This window comes from Neopsephotus bourkii, unplaced genomic scaffold (assembly GCF_033783945.1).
Source record: "Neopsephotus bourkii isolate Nb327-2 ecotype Australia unplaced genomic scaffold, CSIRO-AGI_Nbou_v1 NB_196, whole genome shotgun sequence".
NCBI classification, from domain to species: domain Eukaryota; kingdom Metazoa; phylum Chordata; class Aves; order Psittaciformes; family Psittacidae; genus Neopsephotus; species Neopsephotus bourkii.
In genome coordinates, this window is record NW_026900709.1 from 628,348 (window position 1) to 646,320 (window position 17,973).

At 36.9% G+C, this 17,973-nt stretch overlaps 1 protein-coding gene across 1 annotated transcript in view; it reads right to left on the reverse strand.

Annotated features, from left to right (window-relative positions):
- Window positions 1-17,973, reverse strand: part of COL5A2 (collagen type V alpha 2 chain) — a 54,260-nt gene that overhangs the window by 26,588 nt on the left and 9,699 nt on the right. The window contains exons 7-21 of the mRNA XM_061344255.1: window positions 17,384-17,461; window positions 15,286-15,330; window positions 14,682-14,735; window positions 14,040-14,093; window positions 12,581-12,634; window positions 10,164-10,217; window positions 9,437-9,490; window positions 8,426-8,470; window positions 7,572-7,625; window positions 6,804-6,848; window positions 3,619-3,672; window positions 2,029-2,127; window positions 1,510-1,554; window positions 1,305-1,403; window positions 205-258 (exon numbers count right to left, since the gene is read on the reverse strand). Of these exons, the coding sequence (XP_061200239.1) occupies window positions 205-258; window positions 1,305-1,403; window positions 1,510-1,554; window positions 2,029-2,127; window positions 3,619-3,672; window positions 6,804-6,848; window positions 7,572-7,625; window positions 8,426-8,470; window positions 9,437-9,490; window positions 10,164-10,217; window positions 12,581-12,634; window positions 14,040-14,093; window positions 14,682-14,735; window positions 15,286-15,330; window positions 17,384-17,461 (888 nt within the window). The remainder of the gene's footprint in view (window positions 1-204; window positions 259-1,304; window positions 1,404-1,509; window positions 1,555-2,028; window positions 2,128-3,618; window positions 3,673-6,803; window positions 6,849-7,571; window positions 7,626-8,425; window positions 8,471-9,436; window positions 9,491-10,163; window positions 10,218-12,580; window positions 12,635-14,039; window positions 14,094-14,681; window positions 14,736-15,285; window positions 15,331-17,383; window positions 17,462-17,973) is intronic.

The following is a 17,973-nucleotide window of genomic DNA, read 5'->3' on the forward strand; positions in this document are numbered from 1 at the left end:
ATACTGAGTAGGTGATTTGTAACATCAAAGGACCTGCTTCACCAGTCATTGTTAGTACTGTCTAGTCAGGTTCACTTTGGTTTGTTCCACTATAATTACCCTCATGATTACGAGCATCAGAAGTGTCTTGAAAAATTTAAGAATCTATAAAATATTCATACAAGCCTTTGTGATTTCTTTTCATCTTATACAATGGAGACTTACAGGTTCACCTTTAGGTCCTGCTTCTCCCTTGAAACCTGGGACACCTGGGTCTCCCTGAAAACACAGAAATAACATCCGCAAGATTAAAATGCTGCATAGATTTTTTTGACCATTTTGTATTATGCTATGAAACAGAAAAACAGTTTCTAGTTTAGTGACTAGCTGTAGGCAATATAACAGAGGCTTATAATGTTTTGTTGTTCCCCTTAGCGTGCTTGTTTATTTATATATCTATATATTTGTTATCAAAACAAACTTAAATTTGACAATTCCAGGAGATAACTGTTACTGTTTGCAGAAGATTATATACACACTCTTTTTTCTTAGGCCTTTAAGAAAGCAATCCCAGTATTTTGGACACACAGAAGACTCACAAGATCTGATTTTAGCATACTCACTAGCATGCTATTAACTTATTTAAAGGAACCCCACTGTTAATCATAGAATCACAGTATGGTTTGGGATTGGGTTGGAAGGGAAGTTAAAGATCACCTAGTTCCAACCCTCTGCCATGGGCAGGGACACCTTCCACTAGACCAGGTTGCTCAAAGCCCTGTCCAGCCTGGCCTTGAATGCTTCTAGGGATAGTGCAGCCACAGCTTCTCTGGGCAACCTGTTCTAGTGTGTCACCACCCTCACAGTAAAGAATTTCTTCCTTATATCTAATCTAAATCTACCCTCTTTCAGTTTAAAGCCATCCCCCCTTGTCTTATCCCTACACACCCTTGTAAAAATTCCCTCTCTGAATTTCTTGTTGGCCCCCTTTCGGTCTGCTATAGGTCTCCCCAGAGCCTTCTCCAGGCTGAACAAGCCCAACTCAGTCTGTCTTCATAGGAGAGGTGCTCCAGCCCTTTGATCATCTTCATGGCCCTCTTCTGGACTCAATCCAACAGGTCCATGTTCCTCTTGTGCTGGGGACCCCCGAGCTGGACACAGTACTCAGGGTTGTGTCTCACAAGAGCCAAGCAGACAGGGAGAATCACCTCCTTCCACCTGCTGGCCACTCTCCTCCTGATGAAGCTCAGGATACAGGTCACTGTTTTAGTTTCATAGACTGACACGTTTGCAAGCCATGACAATTTCAACAAAGACATCATTACCGGCTGGCCTCGAATACCCGGCGGGCCAGTACTGCCTTGTGGTCCTGGGGAACCAGGTGGACCTGATAAACCAAGGGGGCCTCCAGTCCCTGGAGATCCCTACAGATAGAAAGAAAAGCAAGTACAGTAAGGAAACATAATAAAAATAAGAAAATAAAGTGAATTCACTTACATGATTTCTTCAACAGGTGACAGGATTACTTACAGTAGGGCCCTTAGCACCTGGGGAACCATCTGTCCCTTCAGTACCCTACAGATAACATGCCAATCATTAAAATTAATTCTAATGAAAAGGATATTGATAACAAAAGCAGATGATGACAATTATTTTATCCACTTTGACCAATAAAGTCTGGTCTTATAAGACAATAAAACAGAGTAACATATATGATCTACTTGTGTAAATGCCAATTGGAGTAACAATGCAAGAAGTTAATGTGATTCTTAATCTTTAAGATCTTAAATTTAAGCTTTAAAGTACTTCTAGGATTGAGACTATATAAAGCTGTGTACCTTCAGTTTTCCAAGTTGTTTTAATTAATCAATGAAAAGTTATTTTCAACAAAATAAGCACAAAACAAACGAATGAGACCTTTCCATTCCTGAGAAAAAAGTAATTTGAGTACAAACCAATGTTTATCAAGTTGGGTTGGGTATTAGAATTCCTTACAAACAAGCAACATGCACAAACTAAGCACTGAGGAACTCAATTTAATATACTTACAGGAAGACCTTGCGATCCAGCTGGGCCCTGTGGACCTGTTTCACCTCTTTGTCCTTGGGGTCCTTCAGGACCACGAGGTCCTGTCGGACCTGCTTCACCCTAAGATTTCATAGAAAACAACTGGAGATTATTTTGCTCTACAAAGTAGTGCTATGAAGTAACTAAGGAGGAATACTGATTTTATTAAAAAAAAAATCAGAATTTTCAATAGTTCATTACCCTTAAAATATATTTTTACTTACCTAGTTCTGCTTGTACTACTTTTATGTGAATGTAAACTTTAAAAAGACAAACAGAATTTTTCCTCAATGTATATAACGACAAGGAAACTTTATACAGAGAAGCAGCACTGTAACACCCGTGACCCAGATCAGATAAAATAGTTTAGGTAGACATCTATCTCTAAAATCCCAGTATGTATCCATAACTTGGCAACTTTTTTTTAAGCTTCAGTAACAACTAAAGCTTAAGATTTGGAAATCATAACACATCTTGGGTTTTTTTGCACAGTACAGATTAACTGACTGTTGCAGCACTGTATTAAATATAAAATCCTGGTAAGATTGGACCAGAGGCTCGTACAAAAACATTCTTCCTGGTACCTCCTGGTACCTCCAAATCAAATTTGCCTTTTGGAACTGGTGGCTGTTAATATCACATCTTCATAGCTGAAATAGACACAGTCTGCTTAGCTTTTTCGAGTTCAACACAGTTCTTCCAGTTTTACATCATCCAATGATCAACCTTCAAGACAGCTCCTCCTTTCCAAAGTTTCCATTGATTCATCATATGACAGCTTCTCCAAACATTTATTTAGGTATTATCTGGTGTTTAGCCATACCAAAACATTGATGACATGCACTAAAAGGCCTATCATTTAATTGTATACGTTATGTTAATTCTCTTATTAAGACTTGTTCCCAAAAAGCCCTTTTGTGAATGCTGCCAGCTTCAGGATACAAAACATCTGCTGAACTTGGCTACCTGACTAATTGAGAGTTTCTTCTTACATAATTTTTTCCTGTCATGTGTAAAGGAACAAAGAGGAGCAACTGGGTGGAGGCCAAGTACAAAGAAGTGTAAGGAAGCTGTATGAACCATAAATGTGGTAATCATCACGTGCTCTATCATTATGAACTGCAGTACACCTCTGATAGGGTTCAGGCATTTGTCTTACCAGTCCAGGTCATCTCAAAAAGTGTCCCCAGCTGAAACTAGAAGTTTCAGCACTATAAGGTACTGCTTAAATACTGTCTTAGACTAGTTCTCACAACTTAACTTATAATAATGCATCTCATTATTCTTTGAATGCACTGGACAAGATTCCTGAGGCACTGCATGACAACCATCTTATAATCACCCCTTAGCTCAAGCAAGAGTGAAAACAAAGACAGCATCCTAACTGTGGTAAATTGCAACTGCTTCATTTGGCCTCTGATTTCTATCTTCCGTCTCAAGGTCTTGACTAAGACTGATTTCACAGCAACTCTTAATGACCTGTATACATGTCAGTCTCAACCCTGTGTAGTCTAGCACACATTTTTTATTCTATGGACTTAAGACATATTAACAAGGTATTTTATTTTTTACCTTTACACCTGGAGCACCTGGAAAACCTGGAGAACCAGTTATGCCAAGTGGGCCCTGTAAAAGACAGACACAAATGTGTAATTCTGCAGTTTAGATCACAGATTAGTATCTAATTGCTGGGTGAATATGGTTCTGGCATTAAGTGTATTTTTTAGTTATAAAACATTTGTTTATAACAAAAGAAAACAATCATTTTTCTAAGTGATACAGATACATTTTATAGAATTGTGGTGCAGTATTTTAATAATGTATTTACTGACCAGCAAAGTTACAGCTCTTGATTCAGTTATTAATGCACAAATTGCAATGTGTACAGTTGACAACTACAGCAATTGTTTTTCAAGTTTAGTTTTCAACAAACTATTATATCCTCTTTCTAGATCTATGGTATTGTGGTATGGAAATAAAAAGATCAGATATTTGATAAAGGATAACAATTTGTCCTACAGAATGTAGCAAAGGAGAGTTTCACTTCTTTCAGACTTAAAACAGTAATCTAGAAAAAAGAGAAATACAAGCCACATCTAAACTAAAACAATTGGATTGCTAGACAAGATTTCTGTAGTAAGCAACAAGTGAAAATGACAAGTGGAAATATAATTAGAGGCTATGCAACTTTACGCCCTGCTTCCTACTCTTCTGCCCCACCGAGTTTCAAAAATTCACAGCAAAATTCAGTCACAAGCTTTAAAACACAGATTTTGTATCAAATTTTCAAGGTTGTATAGGCACATACTGCAGAGAATTTACTGCTTGGATTTTTTTTCAGAGATAGGCAGATATTTTTCGAAAAGGAAATGGAGGATAGGATGCCACACCGTGAAACACAGTGCTGTGCAGAGGTACACCTTCAGCTCCTGAAGGCAGTGTAGCTCTTCCCAAATAGCATTATATCTTGAGACAGTTGATGCTGTGTCTAAGAAGGGAAAGGTTGAGCAGAGTGTAGTATTGAAGCGTTACACAATTGCTGTTTCTAGAGCAGAATTCTTTGTGGTGCTGCAGAGCGTAGGTGTACCTCATCTGGCTGCAAGTACATGAAGCATGGGGCTGGGATGAAAACAGCTGGGGCTGCATCATATGGAAGACTGTCCAAACTCACTAGAAAGCAAACTTTAAGTGTATACACTTGAATATACCTGTACAGTATGATACAAACCTTGTTTTGCTAAACAGAAAACTTCCAGTTAAGGACTTTTCAGTAAACCTGTAAATTCTTTTCATTTTCATAATGCTTTTTGTGCTGAACAGGACATTCAACAGATCTTTCTACTGTATTATAAACTCTCTGGATGGCAGCACACAGTGGTTATTAATATTCAGTACAACACTGTTCCCAGATGGTTCTGCTTTATCGATATTTCCCTGATTTTCTTTTTTGTAAAATATGATGTATACTATAAAAAAAAAAGTTCTATGTAATAAAGCTCCACTGACAAACTTAGTAAGAACAATATGTCCCCCAGAGCACTCATTACAGACAACATTTCTGCCATGACCTTGAATGGATTTCTAGAGAACTGATGTAAGAGCTCACTAAGTATATTTTTGAAAACTTATGTCCCAGTTTACTGGATCACAAATGCATGTCTGCCAAATCTCTCTCTCATTGCAGGAAGAATTCCAGAATTATGCTGTACCACCTCACTGACCCAAATAACAATGCATTTCATTAACACTTCCTCCAATGAGAAACATATGCATTAAGTACCACTACCTCCCTTGTGACACTACATGGAATTTTACCAAAAATGTTAGCCAACAAGATAACAAGTCCAGTGAAGCTGAGCTCATATATTATGCCAAAGAAACAAATTCAAGTTTCAGGTAGAATTTCATAGCTCAAGACTCAGGTCTTGACTAAACAGTTTCAGATACTGAAAACTAAACAGTTTCAGATACTGAAAAATCTTTTAATTGGAAATTTCTTCTAATGAATTACCCTTCATTCATGATATACTAAATAGTTTTGCAGCTTCTAGACCTGTTTCTATTACAGTTAATTATTTCTCAATGAAGATTTTAATAAAAGAGTCTTGTGATTAAGATGACACAGGAAAATGAATTTTTCTCAGGACTTACATCACTTCTAAATAAAGAGTATTCAGGGAATGAAAATTGCAGACAGTATGCAGGTGTTTGGGGGTTTGGGGGTGGTCTGGTGGTTTTAGTGTGGGGGTTTTTTTGTTCTTTTTTTAATTCTGGTTTGTTTTCTGGGGTGGGATGTCTTGGGGTTTTGATTGGTTTGTTTTTACACAGAGTGGGAAAGGTGCAGGCTGTCTGCATAAACGGACAGAGACTGTCAACCACATCCCAAAAGTAATGCTTTGGAAAAAAAGGAAATAAAAAAGAATAGTGCATTTTTAAAATGGAAGCTGACTTTGCACAAGTAGTACAAACTCATCATAAGCCTTTATTTGCAAAAGCAACACATAATTAACTTTGTTGTGAATAACCACACTGGCTTCCTAATACACATGTGAATTCACTCAAACACATTTTGCAAATGAGCTGTGAGACCGAATTGTAGGAGTGAAAGCACCACCCTTTGATACACTGACAGTTTGAACAGCCCTGTTGTAGTTGTGTCAGATCTTCTGCAGTCATGCAAGTTTTCTCAGTTTGGCAGACATTCAGACATAGGTTTCTGTTTCTTCAGTTCAGTGTGTGTCTCTCCATATTTAAAAGGCTATGGTTTACATATTTTTTACGATCAATTGCAGCAAATGCAGTGAAATGCATTTTTTCTTGCTGAGAATGGGTACAATCTCATTTGCTAACTTTGTATGTGAAGGAAGATAATATGTAATTAGAAACTGTTTTATATTGCAGTGTGTATCTTTAAGACACTTTTCTCCCTACAGCATGGGCCTCACTTCATGAAAGCAGAAAGCGTCACACCTCCAATGAAGATGCTAAAGCCTACTCCTCTGCAAATTAAAACCTTTAGACGAAGCAAACTACAGAGTATTATTTCTCAGAGGATATCACTGGAGCTAAAATAAGTAGAACTAGGAACCATTCACAGGTAATTCCAGGTGCCCTTGACTGTTACCAGAAATTGCCAACAATTTTCTCATGCTTCTTCAGGTAGTATGAGAAGGAAAGTGATTATTATATAAGGTAACCGCCATTATAAGGTGGGAAAAAAAAAAAAAAAAAAAAAGACAATTAAGAAAGAAACTTACCATTGGCCCTGGCTTCCCAGGCATACCATGCTGGCCACGTCCACCCTAGACATGAAAATACACAAGACTGAATATTTATAACATGCTCCTCTTCAAGTAAATAGTTTTCTCTTTTCAGACAGGCCAGCAGTTAGACAGTCTCATTGTATGAGCACATATCGTAAGTGGAGCACGTAAGTGTCATAGGGAGAAATTCCATAAAAAACAATACCTGACGCTGGATGGAAAGCAACAAAAAGAAATTTCTGCTCAACTATGATCTCATGTCAAAGCTAATCCCACTTTTTGTTGAAAAATCAAATATTTTTAAGACAGTTTTATTACCAGCAATTAAATTATAAGACTTAATTTAAATTGAAAGTCTAAACTTTCATTTTAAACTTTCTCCAGAAAAATTAATACATATTATTTCTGTTTCAGTAATTTTTGGTGCAAACAGCGTTTCACAAGAAATTTCACAGAAACAACAATTTTGTGTCGCGAAAATATCAAGTGCGGTGAGGTACTTGGCCCTATGGGCAGCTCTGTTATAAGAAAGTACCATATAGCATTCTTCTTTCAAAACTGTCAACTTTTAAAATTTTGAGTAAAAGCCTCACCCCACAAAACTCTGCTCAGCCCTAACTTTCTTAAGCTAGAGCAGAACTCCCTGTGGAATTGACTAGCAGTTACATGAATAAACACTTCCAGGCTCAGGGATTTAAATTTAAGTAAAATAAGGGAGCAATTTAAGTAAAAAAAAGGAAAGAGAAGGAAGATCCTACTTACAGGGGCACCCTGTGGTCCAATTCGACCTCTTTCTCCTGGCATTCCTCTAGGTCCCTTGAAGAGAGAACAAAAAGTACATTATTTAGGAACTTATTATGGCAGAACATAAAAATGGGGAAAACAGTCCAGTTGATTTCCCCCTGCCACATACCCCCCATCCCCATAGTGGAGAGAACACATGCCACCTCCTCTTGTTTTTCTCTTCTTTGCTTTTTACTTTTTTAACACACTTCCTTTTCCTTTGTGTCGTTTTACATTGCATCACTCTCCAGTGATTTTCTACTCAGTCTTCTTCATTTGCTTTTATCAACATGAATAGGTTTACTGAGACTACAAGCACATGACAGACAATGTGAACAACAGTTACAGAATCAAGCTGTATTTTTTTCCTCCTGAAAGTAGCTTATCTTGTCCTACAGCAAGAAAAAAGTAGCAGCTTACATAAACCACTGCAGCCTCACAGGCTTGCCCAGTGGAAATATAATAGACAGTGATTTCTCTTTTCCTATTTCAACAGTATTTCCAATTTTAAACACATTAGAATTCTGTATATACTCACCAAAGACACTAATGCAATCTCATTATTTACTACGTCTCATTCACACAGCATGTTCCACTCCAGGGATATTACATTCTGCATGACACCAGATGGTGCTTAACAGAGAGATGTCATTATCAGAAAGGTGCTTTAGTTCCAGAAGCACCACTGAGAGTCTATTTTTGCCATGTTATGCTGCTCACAAGTATTAAGTTGTCCAAAACAACATCTGAATGAAAACTACTCATTAAAATTTGCATTGGCGGTAGCATTTACAATCCTAAATCATGTAATATCCAGTGCATATGCCACTTACTAGGGGACCTGTTGCACCCATGGCACCTGTTGGTCCAGATTCTCCCTAGAAATGAAGATGAAATTACACAATTAGAGGAAACAAGTTAGAGGAAAATGAAGTTACATGTTTCATCCCTGTGCTCCATGCTTATGTTAGACCTAAGACGCAGATTTCCATGTCTTTAATCTTAAGAAATAGTTCTGTCCCACCTGTAATTGTCACCTAACGTTTCAGCCTTGAGCCCATCTTTAAAGGATTGACACCAGCTGGCTACCCTATGTTACCAGTGCTTTGAGCTGATGCTGTAAAGGTGCTGCAGTACCAGTGAGAGTCAAAAGTTCAAAGAAAATAAAATCTCTAGGTGAAAAATAGTCAGTTGAAGAAAACATATTCTCTCACTTCCCCAGTGCCTTTTAAGGCATAGTTTCTTTTAAGCCAATCTCTAGTATTGTAGTCTGAAAGAAGGGAGTCAGGTTTTAGTTACGCATTGCGATATGACAGGATTCGATTTGATGTGATGTTATGTTTTGTATATTATATTGTCATATTATATTACATTACATTATATTAAAAATGTTTTAAAGCTGTTTTTTTTATCTCTCAGCTTGGTCACATAAAGACAAGAACCATAAACTGGTCAAGTTTGTACAAAATCACAAGATGTGCATGTGCTCTTACTTAACAGGCTTTCTTGTCTGTAGTATTATGTATGTGTCACAGATAACAACTGTCATTTTGTGTGTCAATTCGCCCAATGATATCTTACAGACCTAAAACTGAGCTCCAGCCGAAACTGGCTGGCACTGTTGAACAATCCTCTTTATAAAGCCCAGATATGTCATTGTACAGCACTTTATATGAATCAAATGCACAATAGTAATGGGCAATTCCACTTAGCCTCTCCACTTCATATAAGTAACAGTGACAGGAAAGGCTTCAAAGCCTTGTAGAAAACATCTACTATCTTTCATTATTTTGGCATTATAGAAAACATGCTTAAGCATTTAGTTCTTTGGGTCATGAAAATACCTTTGCTCCAGCTGCTCCAATTTCACCTTTTGGACCGTCAAGTCCTTTCAAACCCTGTAATTTATAAAAATATCGGAAAATTACATTCATATATGTATAGACTGAGAGCATTTCTACTATTGTTGTTAAAATAACTCAATATTGGTGTCAAGAATGGATCTGAGGTGGCAAGAGTAAGAAAGGAAAAAAATAAAGGAGAAAAAAACCAGATGGAATAAAGCTTTTAAACACTTCCTAAATGGAAACCATTTGTACTAGGTACATTTCCTTGGATTTGGTTTCTTTTCTAAAACAAGAACATTAAAAAAAATATCCTAAAACAACAAGGAGGTGGCTCTGAGCCATAGGAAACCTATTTAATTCCTCCCCAAAGTAAAATTCTGGGCAGAAAACTTGGTAATTTGTAATCACTCCGTGTTGCAAACATATCCACCTCTCGAGTTCCCCACCCTAATGCAAGACTTGCCAACAAAGCAAGGGAACTGTCAGGTTTGTGCCTTCTGAAGCTTGGCAAGGTTCAAGCAAGCTCATTCCAGATTCCCAGAACATTTGAAAATAGAGTGAAGAAAGGGATGGAGGATATAGTACAGAGGTCAGCTTAAAGGGGAATAGCGTGGCTTTTCTGCAAAGCCCTCTCTCGACTGCCAGTAATTCAGCTACAGCTGGCAAGTCTAGTATCTTTATACTGAAACATCATTTATAGGAGAGTGAAAACCTTGTCTCTTACCCTGTGCCCCTTGAGACCTGGGAGACCAGGAGCACCAGGAAAGCCTCGAGGCCCCTAAGTAGATAAAAGGAAAAACAAATAAGATCCTGATTTCTGCAGACAAACCTAACAATAATGTCACTAACAGGAAAGTGGATAGCAGCATTAATACTCATACTCCTAGCATTCCTTCAGCTTGGTGACATTACATAGCAAGGCAAGCATTTGGGAGGTTCTCAGACGATGCAGCCTAACATACTATGAAGGTAGACAGTCTCAGCATTATGCACATTCTCACTGATATTAAAAACTTTATCACTTACATCAGTGTATGACCCAACCTCAAATTTCAACAGAAGTAATGAAATAAAACCAGTGGTAGATCAAATTTTGAGGCCAAATATGGAGAAACCTTAATTAAACAGAGACCAAAACTATCATTCAAAATAATTAGAAACTTAGACCCAACTGCAAACTGTACATGTTCTTTCAGAATATGTCAGTCAAGTAGCATGATAAACAACTGCTATTTAAACACATTTAACAATAAAACCAAAGTTGCCTTACACTTAGTTTTCTATCAAGCTTCCAGATCTCTCTTTCAGGAAAGACTAAGTAACCAGAGGAGAGCTAGATGCCTCATGTTCGACTATTGGTCATGTGAATATATAATAGAAAGCCCATTAACATCTTCATACTCTCAGAGAACAATTGAACAAACTGTTTAAACGTATAATTTCTTCCTTTGTGGTGCCTCTGAAGCAAAAATTATAGTTTGTACCTTTCGGCTTAATAAAAAAAATCACAAAGCTATACTACAGAAAATGAAGTATCATGAAGCAACACTGAAATTCAGAGAAGCAAAAATAACATCTGAGATCTCAGCATTAGAGAACTTCACATACAGACAAGCTATTTCCTTATTAGCATACATGTAAAGGTCTTTCTCTTCTCACAGTCAATTAAACAGACAATGTTTGATCATAAAATTCAGTAAGAAATTACTTCAGATTTTGCAGATTCCTAAAGAAAAAAATAATTCATGAGGATATGAAATTTCTGAAATGAATAGAGTGTTTGAAATTATGCCTAATGAGTTTCTCAGTGAATAATGATCTCTGTTGTCATACAAGATCTTGCATGTAAATTTGAAATCGTACTACTGTACTACTTATGCTTGTTTATGCTGAATGTAGCCTACAAAAAGGATTTATTTGGCTTGTGCTCAGTGGTATATGTGTATCAGTTTATAAGACCAGGGCAGTCAATGATGACGTACACACATGGGATGAGTCACACAGCAAAAAGGCAAATTATATACAAGGGGAACCAGCTATCAGGTGTCTCTGTAGCAGTCTACGAGCTTGTCCTTGATCAATACATGGCAGTACTCTGATAAAATATCAGGGTATCCAGTGGTATTCTCTATAGTGCTATCCAACTGCAGCAAATCTTAATGCCATTTTGTGTGTATGGGTGTAGTTGTATTACTTCTTTCCTTCATTAGAAAGTCTTCTAAAAGATTACTTTATTTAGCAAAACAGGTTGATCTGAACAGATTACTACTCCACAGACTACATTTGCCTCATGCAGTTTAAAAAACATTGTCTTTGACCCATAAAACTTAAGAGGAAAGTTTAGGAAACAACACTGCCTTGTTAAAGAAAAAAAATATTGTTTCTCTCTCCAAGAGATCATATCTACAGCTGCTAAAAAAAAAAAATAATAAAGAAAAAAAAGTGCCACGCAATCACTGGATGCTTAAAAAGAAAATGAGGCAGTTTCAGAGATGATACACATCAGATGGGTTCAGCTCTGGAATTTCTACATTCCCTTTCCAGCCACACTACAGCTCCCTTCCAGGTACAGAAACTTGACTGGTGAGGGCAGAACACTTAATATGAGCCAAAATGGTATGTCTGTTTTATTTCTAGACTGAACCATGGCAAGTACCCTCTGCAGCACAAGCACATAATATTTGGAAATCCTTTATTCATATTTGCATACTGAAAATAGATATAAAAAATAAAATATATATGTGTATGATATAATCCTCTCTTCCCCTGCCCTGACTGACCCTTATGAAGTGCCATCCCAGCCTGACATCATTCTAGGGTCTCTGAGCACTTCCTGCACGATTGTGAATGACCATGCAAAACACTGGGAAATGGGAGTATAGCTTGTATATACTGTCATCTGTTCTATGAATATTTTATCAATGAAGCAGTTGAAATGTGCACCTGTGAAGAACTGTCAGGATTAACTCAAGGACCTCTGCATGACCTGTTTGGTTCCAAGCTATCACTCTGATCTGAATTATTACAGTAAACTAACACAAGTATTCCAGAAATTGAATGGCAGAGCTTTGCACTTGCTATTAAGAGAGATAGTGATGATGTAAGTATGGTCATTTTGCTAAAATGTAAATAAGCTCTTACTGGAGATCCTGGAAATCCAGGCTCACCGGACTGTCCTGGTCTGCCAGGTTCACCCTAAGGAAAATAAAAAACGAAACATATGAAAATAGCAAATGTGAAATTATCATTCTTCCATTCAAATGAATGAGGACATTCACATCAGTATTATATATCTGCTCTTTACTGTACAATTTCAATGATAAAAATCAACTACACACATCATTAACAATGTGCATTGGACACAGCTTTCAATGTTTTTTAACAAAGAATTGCAGAAACTGAAGACTGGGTCCAGAATGCATCTCAGCATCACAAGATGGTGCTGCAAGGTAGTTTTCCTGTGAATTAGTGAAGCAAACTTTTGTCATCCTTACACAGAGTCAAATTACTTTAATTTTCCATAGAAACAGCAATCTGAAACTGCCTGCACTGTAGCATGTTACTTCTTCTGTTCAAATGTTTTAAAATGTGTATAATTTCATTGCAGATAGGTGACTATTTTCTGTGTGATGCAACAGAAAAGAAAATACGGTAGAAGCAAATGAGAATATTTTGAAGATTATTTAAAGTCCTCCAGAGTCAAAACTAAATATTTCTTTACCTGCATTAACCAGGACTCTGGGTTGCAGGAATATGTAAGGCTTCAGAAAAATAGTTTCTGGACAGAGAGAAGGCAAAGTGCTTCACAAATGCAATTAAAGAAACTCATACATACACTGGAGAATGTTCTTAGAGAAGTATCAAGATCTGGCTTAACTCTTCCAAAATTCCCATTAAACTCCTTACACGCTTTAATGGGAAAGTAGCTGTTACACAAGAAATGGTAACTTTTATACTAAAATATGTGCAGTTTTCTACTGATTTCTAAGTTATAAATTACAATTCAAATGGATTTACTGTACTTTGCAAGCACATAATATACATCCACCAGTAAAATCTTCAGCTATTGTTGTGCAGTACATACATACTTACATAACATGTATATTACATATATTTTACATATATGTGCACAATCATGGATAGAGTAATAAAATCAGTAATGACTATAATAAATTATTAAGAAGTTTAAATAATTTAAATACTAAAATTTTATTGTCCAGTTCCAGGTGTGTGTTATCATTACAGTTCTTCTAACTCATCATACTATTCCAAAGAGACATCTCCAATTGCCCCCTTGCATCCCTGGTATGCTGATTTCAAGAAAAACACCTCAGTTGAAGAACTGGCTGAGGCAAGAAATAATAGAGACAGCACTTAAGCCTTAGGTATGATGATGACAGGTAAGGAAAACAAAGGACTGCTTTGAAAAGGGGTGCTAAAATTTATAAAGAGTACACTGCACTTAATGAGTATGATTATAAAGAAAAGTAAATGATAAAAATAGTTACAACAGGCATATCTGAAGGTTAGACACTGTCTCAAAGATGCCAGTATTTGTTTTATTACAAATAAAACAAGATACAAAGAATAACAAACTTACATCTTCACCAGGTTTGCCTGGAGGTCCCTCTGGTCCACGAGAACCAACTGGACCCTAAGAAATAAATAAATTTGTTGACAAGTCAATTTAGCCGTCACTAAAATATTTACTTCCTCCATTTCAAAGTCTGGTTTTATAAAAATGGATGTAGAAAAAGGATGATTTTAGGCTTAAGCACATTTGCTTAATTTTGTGCTGCTCTTTCTAATCACCCTGCCCCTAAGAAACCTGCATTACATTATATAAAAATATACGATGGATCCTTTAGGAGAAAAACAATATATTAGAAATCACAGTTACTGTTATTTTAAAGCTCTGGCTCTTGCTTTTACTTTTGAATAATTTTGTTGCCTCCAAAACATAAATATTCTCAATGTCTGTGTGCGTTACACTACCAAGTATAATTTTACCAGTGCTTAACCATCCTCAGGTCTCTGCTGGGAAAGTAACAATGTTTATAATCGTTATTATGCGCATCCAAAACAATTCAAATTCATTGATTCAGGACAACATGCTTCGAACACCACAACTGCTGACTGAAGTTACTTAATGTCTTCAACTGTGACAACACAGAAAAAAAAACTGTTCTGAAGTAAGGCTATATAATATATTGTTTGCATTTCTATTGTAGAAGTGTCTTACCATAGGTCCTGGATCCCCAGGTTCACCAGGTGGGCCTGTGGGGCCAGCACCACCCTAAAATTAAGCAGAGATGAATACAATTACAAATTCCAACAGGTAAAAATATAAGGATATAAATTAAAATCCATGATCAGGCCAATCACAGCCCATAGGAGAGTCTGGATTCTAATTCAGAACCAGCTCACATTTCCAAATGAGTGGAAGTTGGATATGAAAATCCCTCAGACTTTAGATAAATCTTGTGCCATATACAAATCCAAGTGGTAACTTAACACCATGCTAATACTGAAAGCAGAACAGTCACCATTTTGATTACTGTTCCTTCATTAAAAAAATGTGTGCTGGGTTAAAACCTTGTTACAGGTCTAACTTTTTTCTTTTTTTGAGTTTTTGTTTATAGAGTACTTCTAGAGCAGAGCTCTTGAGAGCAGCATGTTTAAATTCACCTCTAAACAAAGATGCTCTCATCCATCTGTCACTGAAGATGGACATTTCCTCAGAGATGAACACACACACACACACACACACACACACACACGCGCACACACACACCCCAATTACTGTGTGCTTTGCCTCCATCTCTAGCCTGAGATGAAGTACTTACTTGTTTTCCTTGGAGACCTTGAGGACCTCTTGGACCCACTGGACCCTAATAAAAACAAAACCTGTTACACACTAGAAAATACCCTTCCCCAGGTAACATTCATCCTAAAAAGACAGCAAAATTGTCTGCAAGTGGCCTCCAAGATAACATTTCTGTGGTCAAATCCTCAGAAAGGCTTTTGCTTGGGGGACTGATGTTATGAAACAGAAAATGATATAGAATGGAAATCTTCAAATCAAAAAGCCACAAGACTGTAAATTAATTAGCATCTGAAAATATGGGCTTGCTTGCCTTCTGGAACCTCACAGTCTCTGGAATCATAGATCCTAGAATCAATCAGAACAACCAGGTTGCTTGTATAGCTCCACTGAAAAAAAATTGTAATAACAGGACAGAGTTGGTTAGGGGGAATTGACTATCCTTGAAGGGAATTTCCATTACTCAAATTAATCTTGTAACGGAATCAGTGACAAAATAAATGAATGTTGCTGTTCTCAGCCGTGTGCTGATAAGCAGCAATAGAGGGATGTATTTTCATGAAACATAAAAACCACCAAAACAGCTTCCCAACAGTTGTGGTTTGTTACAGAAAATCCAGATTTTCCTGTAAAAAGTTTAATGAGATTTTTAGCAAAAACCTCATGCTTAATTGTGACTTGTAACGCACGGTAAACATAATCTTGTCCAAATGTAATCTTTTTTCTAGCAATACAAAATCATCTATAGCAGACAATAAGTTGCACCCTGACAGGGGCTCAAGATACATTATTTTCCACACACAATTCGTTAATTTTTACTAACTTTTACAAAGCAAATGTAGAAGTGTTAGGAATAGGCCTTTCAAAAATTCTAATTAACATTAAAACCAAAACAAAATACAACAGTTCCACTGTCAGTTACTCAGTTTACAAGGAAAATAGGATATCATAGAACATGATGAATCAATATAAAGACAGTGAGTGCCAACTGACTAAGCAGACTTTGTGTAAGGCCTCAGAGAGTCCTAGACAGATTAATATTGAAATGAGTCACATTTAAGAATTACAAAAGAAGAGGCTATACAAGAAACAGAATTTCTCGAGACAGACTGAGTGAAAGGATTAAGCAAAACGGTGGAGGGCAGCAAAGTAAGTAGGACAGCCTTGTGGAACAAACCACTGTATATGCACACAGCAAATTCACTGAAGAGAGACATTCATAAAAAAGGAGAGTTACTTGAAGAAATCACCACAAAAGTTAAGCAAAACATCAGATTACCTTTAGAAGCTTTCAAATTGTATTGAAAATGAGTTTTAAGGGTATTAATAGGGACCTGAAGGAATAAGATCCAGGTACACAAACTCCTGGACAGTGCAATCACTAAAGCATGGTTTCATTATGAATGAATGTCAGAAGTAACAGCAAAAAGTAAAACAGTGTTTTCAAGATATCACAAAGCGATAGATACACGTAGGGAAAAGAGATAATGTTCAAAACCAACACAAAGTTCTAGCAGAGACAGCTTATGGTAGTTAAACAGCTTTCACAGATGGTAAAAAAATTCAGTGTTACCATTAAATCCCCAGTCTACTAAAAATGAAGAGGATATCTGAGTACTGAGAGATGCTGATTGTAAAACTAGACCCAGCAGAGAAACAGAATGTCTGTCTTAAAATAATACAGCAAACTTTCAGTTAAGCACTGTTTTCAGAAATATTTTTTAAATTACTCCCAAAGATCTTTATGTCACTATGTGAAAAGAAGCCTTCCCAGTCACATATTTGTTCATTCTGCTTTGTGTTATAGATGACACTTTTCAGTTACTCTGCAACGAATCAAGGTATGAGAAAGTCAGGAGCTATTTTTTTTCCTGTACCTTAATGTTAATAGCTGCTATACTGCAGGAGGGAAGGAAGACAAGTAGGTTAGAAGTGGAAAAAGAAGTGGCTTCATTTAACAGAATACGTTTTTCACTTCAGTCCAGGTACTGTGCAAAGCTGCACTACAATATACTGTTCTAGAGGCATAGGAAGTTGAAGAGGATTGATTCCTCTTTGGGTTTTTGCATATGCACTCCACTTCCACCCTGTCCTACAGTACAGGGCTAATCTGGTCTTACCACTGCACCAGGCATCAGTCCCATCTGACTGCCAAATCCAGATTTCTCATCCAGTCCTGCCATCTGAGCTGAAAATGGCTGGGAAGAAAAAAAAAATTATTTTAGCTGTCAATCATTGTGGTGGTTCATAAGGTAAAAATCCATGTAACCATACCTTCATTATGTACATTGGCTTTGCAGTGCTCACAACTAAATTCTTGTTTTAATCACTAAAAGTTGTATTTCCTATAAATCTGAGGTGGTTTTAGGCTTCAAAGACCTGCTGAATATCTGCTTACTATTCTGACTCTATCTCCACTTTAATATTAAACAAATGGGAAAATTGCCTAAAAAGAGAAAAGCATCCCATGTAATCAATTAGCCTTCTTTCACCATCTTCAAATTTAATTTACATCTTAATTTGTCTTTCTTTTGTTTTCAATTGCTGTGTTTCAAGTTCAGAAATACATTAAGGTAAATGGAAATGTAGCTGATTTTATGATTGCAGACTGTAATTTTTAAGCATGCTGCCCTTATCCAGCAAACTGAAGGCACTGCTGTTCATGCCAATTCACAGAGCCAAATGCGCCAAAGCAGGGAGAACCTCCAGT